Source organism: Bubalus bubalis, chromosome 10, assembly GCF_019923935.1.
Source record: "Bubalus bubalis isolate 160015118507 breed Murrah chromosome 10, NDDB_SH_1, whole genome shotgun sequence".
In the NCBI taxonomy this organism is placed as follows: Eukaryota; Metazoa; Chordata; class Mammalia; order Artiodactyla; family Bovidae; genus Bubalus; species Bubalus bubalis.
Window position 1 is genome coordinate 19,595,506 of NC_059166.1, and position 9,454 is coordinate 19,604,959.

The 9,454-nt window shown below is 37.7% G+C and overlaps 1 protein-coding gene across 8 annotated transcripts in view; it reads right to left on the minus strand.

Moving 5' to 3' along the window:
* The window catches only part of STXBP5 (syntaxin binding protein 5), a 160,721-nt gene extending 151,483 nt beyond the window's left edge, over positions 1–9,238 (minus strand). For all 8 annotated transcript variants that reach the window (XM_025294425.3, XM_025294423.3, XM_044924124.2 and 5 more), the window contains exons 1-2: positions 8,788–9,238; positions 7,444–7,541 (exon numbers count right to left, since the gene is read on the minus strand). In XM_025294425.3, the coding sequence (XP_025150210.1) occupies positions 7,444–7,541; positions 8,788–8,940 (251 nt within the window). In that variant the 5' untranslated portion in view covers positions 8,941–9,238. The remainder of the gene's footprint in view (positions 1–7,443; positions 7,542–8,787) is intronic.
* Between the last annotated feature and the right edge of the window lie 216 nt (positions 9,239–9,454).

The window sequence follows — 9,454 nt, forward strand, 5'->3', positions numbered from 1 at the left end:
AGGGGACCTTCCTGACTCAGTAATCGAACCAGGGTTTCCCGCATTGTAGGTGGATTCTTGACTAGCTGAGTTGCCAGGGAAGCCCCAAATTTAAAAGATAGCATACAGGCAAAGGTCCTTTTCTCTGTATCATTTTGCTATATCCTTAAACAGATATCTGTTTAGTTCAAACCAGAGACATTTCATTGATCTGCAATCTTAAAATACCAAATATACCTTCCAATGATGATAATGCACCAAAATCAGGACAGGATATTCTCAATTTAACATTACAAATCAATGCTGACACTGATTATTAATTTCCTCCTTGTAAATAAGGTGTTGCTTCCAGTGCATGAAGTTAAAAGTCAAAGAAAGACAACCAAAGCTTATCTTTTTAAGTATAATCACCCCTATAGTTCACTTATTTACATGTACATTGCTAGTTATTACTATTCCAAGTACTATACAATTACCAGATTTGCTACTCAAATTACATGCTAGCAAGTCAATGAAACTAGTCTCTATTAAATTTTATATAAAATTTAATTAAATCATATAATTAGGAACCCAGCATTACTTATTTTTAAGTAATCTCATTTTAATTTTACAACCTGACCACTAACACTCAAGAAAGGAAAGTAAACTTTGTTAACAATATTAAAAATTCCCTAACTTTCCTATCGGAGAAGGCAATGGCACCCCACTCCAGTACTCTTGCCTGGAAAATCCCATGGACAGAGGGCCTGGTGGGCTGTAGTCCATGGGGTCGCTAAGAGTCGGACACGACTGAGCGACTTCACTTTTACTTGTCACTTTCATGCATTGGAGAAGGAAATGGCAACCCACTCCAGTGTTCTTGCCTGGAGAATCCCAGGGACGGGGGAGCTTCGTGGGCTGCCGTCTATGGGGTCGCACAGAGTCAGACATGACTGAAGAGACTTAGCAGCAGCAGCAACTTTCCTATGTCATATTGAGGACTTACTAATTATACAAGGAAAAGCAACAATTCACCATCTTATTCAAAGTGAGCTGTTGTTTCAACAATTAAAAAAAAAATGTTATTCACATGTTATTCCCTGCCCCCTTTTGTAAACAAAAGATTACAACTCTGTATCTGCTGACTTATGAATGCAGTCAATGGGTACAAAGTAAAGGAACCCACAATGGAAGCGAGTCCAACACTTCACCCTCTGTAACAGGTACTCAGAACAACCAATCAGAAGATACTCTAGACAGTGGTGGTCCACAGCATTCCCAAATCCTCAGCAGAAATTCAAAATCATAGAGCTGAAAGGACTCTTAGAAATCACAGATCCCTATTTTCTAGTTTTACAGAAAAGGAAACTAAAAGCCTAGAGGTTTTAGTTGGTTTATCCAAAATTAGTTTGAAGACCAGAACACAAACTTTTAACAAGGTAATTCCTCCAACATTCCTTTACCTTTCTCTGCCAGAATGGCAAAGTCAGGTTATAATTTTAAAAGCAAATTATACTTAAAAAAAAAAGGAAAACAAAGAGAATACCCAACAGAAAAAAAACACCTATCTTACTTAAAGCCAAAAGTGCTTACCAACCACAAATGTGATTCACCAGTAACTAACATATCCCTTTTCAGTTCCTTTCACATTCTATCATACTTTTTTTCCCCTCCACAAGAAATTCATTGTAAAATAACTGCTTTCAGGCAGACAGCTTTTCTGGTAGTTTTTAAAGTCAATGTGTCTTTTTTTCCTGCTGCCATAATCCATGCTGAGAATCACAACCTATAGCTGACACAGTACTCATTCTTCCTTTTATACAAAGTCCTCTTTAATGAGTTAAGAGTTGAGGAATAAAAGTGTTTCAAAGTCCTTGTTTCTCCTCTACAGCTAGAATTTCAAATGACTAGAATTCCTCTATGAACAAAAAGGATGGTGGGGAAGAAGAGTAATAAAAATGTGGTTTTTAAAAAACAGTTTCTAGCTAAACTGTTTCACTTTTAACTACTCTGAACAAAAATCTATTTCCAAATTTTTCAAGCATTGTGATTATGTTCTGTAAAATAAATAAGCAGCAAGTCAAACATTGCAATGCTAACTTATAGTACAAAATCTTTAAGCAGTCATTTATCAACCACTGTGTGTAACAAATCTTCACATATTATCTTATCACATCTAAGTAACAATTTTGCAAACCTGTGGTTGAAAGAAACACAACCATTTTTAAAAAAACAAAAATAGTACTTTAAGATCTTTTCCTCGAAGACTGTGTCAGCTATAAAAGTAAATGAAATTAAGGCCTTCCTACACAGTGCCTGGCACCGAGTTGCCTCTCAGTAAGCATTTGCTGAAATAAATGAAAGAACTGAAAATTAAAACCATGGGAAAAACTCGTATTTATAATAATATTATATTGAACAGCCACTGAAACAGTCCTGGCATGCTCTTAAAAACTATACATTTACATTATTGCATTTAATTCTGATTCTCACTTCATGAGCTAGGAGGGTTATTCCAACTTAGCTGGTAGAAGACCTAAGACAGAGTGTAGTGGTTCTCAACCAGGAGCATCTGGAAGTGTGAGGGCATCTGGAAGTATGAGGGCATCTGGGTTGCACACTGACAGCAGAGGTAACCTGACATTTAGTAAGTAGGAACCATGGATACCAAACAGACTACAACATGTTGGACAAACCCACAGAATTATCCAGCCCCAAATGCTAGCATTACTGAGAGACACTGACAGAGAATAAATGGACAAAGCCAAACAGCTAACAGTGACTTTACACTAGCTCAATAACAAAATTCAAGAAATCACTGGGGAACAACTCAAAGGCAATCAAATATAAAACTGTATCAACTTCTTAAGCTAAAATACATCTAGACTACCTTCTCAAAATGGCAAGAGGAATAAACTAAAAGATGACATAATTCCAAACTCAATACTACTCTGCCACCTTCTTTACCAAGTTTTCCATTTCTGTCTTGTAATTGCCTCAGGGCAGTATTTGAGAACTTTATCTGCAGTGACTCCCTCTAAAATCTGATACAAAATCCTCAGGTCCTTCTCTAGTTCCCATTCTACTTCCCCTGCTTTAGATCCACTTTACTACCCATACGGATTAATAGTTACATACAAAGGTTGCCTTGGTTCTATTCTTTTCATCCATGACACACTGCCCTGTTAATTATCTGAAAGGTCACAGTCTACCGGACAGCATATCTCTCACATAGCTACAATGATTCCTTACTGAATAATGCCCAGGTAACTCAGGTTGACACTCAAATTTTTCCACCAACTGGTTCCTTATTTCTCCCAACTCAATTAGGATCACAATTTCAACCAGTCTCTTTAGTATCCCTCCAAACTACCATAACTCTCTTTTCTCTACTTTTGACCTCAGTTAGCCTAGAATAATTTTCCGACTTCTTTTCTACCATTCTGAATCATCTACTAATGTGCAGAAATGTCAGCAAATGCAATAAATTCAACTGTAGTTTCACTTTGTGTTATGTCAGTAGCTGCTGCTGCAGCTAAAACGCTTCAGTCGTGGCTTTGCAACCCTATGGACCACAGCCCACCAGGCTCCTCTGTCCATGGGATTCTCCAGGCAAGGATACTGGAGTGGGTTGCCATGTCCTCCTCCAGGGGATATTCCCCACCCAGGGAACAAACCTGCATCTCTTATGTCTTCTACATTGGCAGGGATGTTTTTTCACTAGCACCACCTGGGAAGTAGACCCCTAAATAATTCTAATTTCAACTATGTGTAATTTTAATCCTTGAAAGTAAGAAACATTTTCACTTCTTTTCCCCATTCAGGACAATATATAGCTACTTAGAATCAAAAAGTTGTTTCTTGAAGAAATCATCTAATACAGCATCTTCATTTTAAAAGTAAGGGAAAAAACCTAACTCAAGGACACATAATTCTTTAGTGGCAAGACATGAACAAGAGATAAGGGCACAATTCATAATCAAATGTTAACACTTAATAAGTGCTTGTTAAATGAACTCCAATGTACAGAAAGCCTTTTATAACTCTGCACTCAATAACCTTACACTGAAATTTCAAAGACAGGTCTACACCTTATCAAAGCAGAGACTGCCGACCATGTTTTCCACAAGTCAGGAAGACAAAAATGAGGTTCTTTGATAATTTTGATACTTAAAAAACTCATGAATTTTTACAAAACTTCAGTAAATTTGAAATTCCATTTTTTGGCACAGTCCTTGAAATATTCATATGCAAAATGACCTCATTGTGTTTAGAAAAAATTACCTTAAAAATAAGATCAGGGTAGACCATGGTTAAAACAGACTATGATGCAATTCAAAATTATACTAGTAAACCAGGAGTCTAGATAAGGACAACAGCAGCATTCCTAGCAATGCCTTCATTCTTCAGTTAGAACCATTTTTCTCCCTTTTATGTATTCCATTTGGGGACAGATGATTATTTTATCCCAATAGTTCTGATGCCTAGATTACTTGGAAGAATCAAACTGCACCCACTTCTACATGGTAAGAGGAGAATTAAGATAATTAAATCACTACTATATGACTTGGCATATAAAATTATGCTCTCCTGCTTCCTATCAGTAAGTTCACTCCAACCTCATATTCACTCCAGAAGCCAAGAAGGCTGAACATAAAGCATGTTTATATAATTAGATCAGTCATTTGCTATACATTAATGCTGCAAATACATTCAATTTATCTTGCATCATTATTGGTTAGATACTATTTAAGGATTCAGATTTTCCACAGTTCTTATCTACAAATATTAGATATCAGATATAAATTCTATATTTTTTTCCTAATCTCAAAACAGAACTTAATATAGTCCTTCAACATTTAGGAAGATATTCTATTAGTTAAATTAGATATGCAATTCAAATTCTAATAGCCCAATCCCACTTTTAAAAATCCCCTACTCTGCTCCACAGTTAAATGAAAGAAAAGACTTTGATTTACAAGTATATTTCTGTCCTAAAGACATCTTTTAGAACAAATGTATTATAGGCTACAAGAGTCTAATATGAAAAGAAAACAAAGGACTAAAAGAAGCTGAATAAAATAGTGAAAAACATAAAAGAGCTAGGGCAAAAGAACAGACTTAGAATAAGTCTGCACATTAAATCAATATGGAGCTTGGAAATAAACTATAGCTGCCCAGTTTTCAAAACAAAGAATGGAGAAATGAACAAATTTTAAACCACATATAGTAGAAATTATATAAGAATAAAAAGATCTTAGTCACTTTCTACAAATCAAAGCCATAATAAAGCTCATGAGCTTATCTTCTACCTAAACGTAACAGGAGGAATGACTAGGTGTTATTACTGGTAGGCAAACCAATTTATCACTCTGGAATGTTCATGTAAATCTCATAAAAGAGAAAGCAGAAATATATTTGATAAATTCCTTTCTTAATTTCATTCTAAATATAGTAAGAAAAGTTCTAAAAAATTAGGTGTAAATGTAAATTATAGGTTTACTTTTCATATAGTATTTAACTATTAAACATGTACAAAAGCAAAAGACTGATATTAAGTGATAATTTTGTACACCTGATCCCTGCTGTCATTTGGCAATTAACATTAGGCCTAACACTCTAACCTCTCCCTTTGTGTATTAATATGCTAATTACTCAAACGCATTAGGGATAAAAAGTCTTGTTTAAGAAAAAGACTTGGTTTTATACAGTCAGCCTTGCTTGCAGTACTTATTATATTAAGTTATAAAAGGAGCAGACTGGCTGTTAAAACAGTTATGTACATAAAAAAATTGAGACCACATTGGGTCTCAATTGGGAAAATAGTAAAAATTAAACCCACTGAAAAGAAAACCAAAATAATCTAAAAATAACTAATTTAGTTCCACATTTTTCCCCCTTTGAGTCCAGGCGATACTCTTTTTGGGAACAAAAAAATTTGCTTTTCATTCTAAACAGTCCATCTACATCCAACAACGCACTACTTTTGTCACTAGACAGAGTTGTGCTGGACAACTAGTACCCACATTGCCAAAATTTAAGTCCCATCTTCACAAGACTAAAATAGGAACCCTAGACTAGAAAGGTATTGATCATTGGATATAGGAATATCTAAAATGAAGTAAAAAATATTTCAGTATCAACTAGATATTTGGGCAAGAACCATTTAGACATACTGTCTTAGAAACTCACAAACTGAGATCTAGCCTGGTCAGATATTACCGTTTTAGTAGGTATGAGAGTACTATTGATACTTACTATGAGTGATAGTCTTCACTTAGTAACACAATTCAAGGAAAACTTTTATAAGCATTTGGAACATAGCACATTAATCACAAAGGAAACGAGGCATATCCTGATACCATATATAGCCCTACCTTGAAATGAAGACTTTGAAAGGTAAGGAAATGCAAGATACATGTTAAATCAAATGCAAGCTTCCCACCCCCTCCCCCTTCTCAGGAGGAAGATAAATCTAAAATGAGAGCACAGTTGCTTGTGTCTCTGTTTATTATCTGGTGTTTTTTTGCTATTTATTACCAACACACTACTTCACTAATATATAGGAAGCAGATACCCTACTGATGGTGAACAAAGCATTTTCTTTTTAAAATCTTAAGCTTAAGTTTAAAAATAAGGGCAATGTAGGTAAATGCCACAGTAAAAGTAAACACAATTTTACTTCAAGTTTAAATAGTTTGAGAGGAATTGTTAAATATTCTCCATTGTTCAGGCTGAAAAAATGATCTTGAAGAATGAGTAGATATTTGGGAAAAAAAATGCTATGATAAAATTATAGTTCATGCATAACCAGGAAAAATTTCTCTATAATACTTCAGAGTACAGTTAACCTCACAGTATTTACATATACATCACAAATGTAGATCATGACAGGAAAACATATCAAGATAGTATACTTCTCTATTTGCATTATACTAAGAAAATGCTCTAAAACTTCTAGATAACGGCAACACTTTGTAACTATATAAAATTTACATTTGTTTTCTAATTTTTCTAGATGATCAGGTCAGAAACAAATTCAAATTCAATTTCTAATTCAATAGAATAATAAATAGGTCATAACTGGAACATCTACTATGAACAATATTTTTAAAAAGCAAATAAAATGTGCCTTGTACAATTGTCCTTAAGCTTCATCCTCAACACAGTCTGTTCAATAGACCATTACCATAAGCAGATATATTTCCCCTTAGAAACTTCTACCTCCTCGCAAAGACAGTAATTATCATCGCAAACCTTTAGAACTCTTTTTACATGTTTTTAGAGATGTATAAATTGAGAGTCAAGACAACAACAAGGCAACATACAACCTGAACGTGTGTATAATCATGGGGAAAAACACAACCACAGGATTTCACGTTAATACCTGATCATACCATTTCTTTGGAATTACACAGGAAAAGCAACTAATCAGCAATAGAGAATGACTGAGGAAAAGTTCACTTAAATTAAATGAAAGGATACAGCCTTAAAGCACCAGTCTGAGTTCCCACTGCCAGGATCTTCTGTACAGGATCAAAGGCCAGGGCTGAGGGCTGATAGGGAAATCCATGGCGAACAGTCTAGGCATAGGCAAGTGACATCACAGCAACCAGGGCAGGAAGCAAAGTTTTAAAACAGAAAAGTCAACAGAAACATTAGAACCTAGAACCAATTAAGAACCTATTATAACTGAAACAAAACACACATACATGCACTGCTATTTAAAAAAAAAACAAACTGTGAAAACTATGACTTCTACATCACATAAAAACTTATGCAAGTAAAAACTGAAACCAAAAAAAAAAAAAAAAAAAAAAAATCGATCCCAGTGTTACATTTCTACCTTCTCATCACAGAGGTACTCTTTAGAAAAAAATTTAACATTCTTTTTACTATTATGTCTGAGAACAAATTATTAAAGTTGGCAGTGGTAAAAAAAATTCTATAAATTCATTTAAAAATGCAATTCATGCTTATTTTAAGTGTGATAACTTCATCCTTACTTTATTTCTATGTTAAATGCAAGTATGTTTACGGAAACGCTGTCATAATTAAGGATTCAGCAAAGGAATTAGCAAAAATCTATCTCATCATGTTGCAACCGGAACAGAATGAAAATAAATACAGCATCTATTTTTGCATCTTGGTATTAAATCCTTAATTTTAGGATACTGAAGCAAAAAGTATAATACACACTTAAACTCTGACTTACGAACGCCTGGTATTTATGAAGAAGGCAGGTATTAATACAGACACAAGTTTGTATTTCTCACTGAGCAGCTGGTGAATTAATTCGCTGCATCATTCTTTCTGAATTACACATCACTATGGCAATTGCCGTACCATTAATAGGCAAAAATTCCACTTCTAACTTTTTCACCAAACACAAGGCTAACAAGACCCTGTGATTTCATATGTTAAGTCTCCTACTACATTTTAAGGTGAAAATGAGCCAACATCCAGTTGAACACGTCTAGCTTTTTCATAAACAATATTCGTTAGACACTGTTCCCAAAGGAAACTTGGAAGTCGGTGAAAGATCTATCAAAATGCTTGAATATAAAAGTCGTTGATTAAGAATACGAATTAAAGGTCAGTATGTTGGAAGCAATCCTGAAATGATTGCCGCATGTGAAAATCAACGAAAAGAGGAGTAAGATGATGTCAATCTCCAAAATAGCCCACCAAGCAAACGTGTGCTGTGGGAGCGAGCCCTTTATTCGCGGTACTGAGTATTATTGGCGTTCTAACCCTGGCACTCGGGCTTAAAGCCCGAGGTGCCCCTAAAACGACCCCAATTTTCGCGGGGCTGCGCGCTCCGTTCACCTTGCAGAGCTGAAAGTGCTCGGACTGGAGTGTTTCCTGGATCTCGGGCTCCCGGTTCCCAGGTGGGTGCTGCTGCTGCTGCTGCTGCTGCGAGGCCGAGGACGAGCCGGCGGTCAGGCCGTCCAGCACCTTCCTGATGTTGAATTTCCTCATGGTCGCGGCGGGGCTCCCCCGCACCCCGGGAGCCGAGGTAAGGGGCGTCCCCAGGCGGGGGGGAACCGGCCCGGGCCGAAAGCAGCTTCGACCGAGGACGCAGAGGAGCTGGCGCGAGTGGGAGTGTGAGGGGAAGGAGGCAGCTGGGGAGAAGCGAGAGATAATCCGAACAGGAAATGCTGCGACTACGAGAGAGAGCAGCGGCGACCAGAAGCCCCGCCGGCGACTCCTCTCGCTCCGAGGCCGCCGCTTCAGCCGCCGCCGCCGCCGCCGCCTCGCTCCGCGGCCCGGCGGCACAGCAGTGGCGGCGGCGCCCGGAGCCCGCGCCGCCCAGCCTCACCTGGCGGCGGGCTGACTCTGCGCCGCGCCGCCGCCCCGGCTCGCCCCCGCCGCCGCCGCGTCCATGGCCCGCGGCCCCGCCGCTCGTCGCCCGCCCGGGCCCCCGCAGTCCCTCAGCGCTTCCTCCCGCTCCGGATCAGCCTCCTTCTCCTCCTCCTCCTCCTCCTCCCGGGGG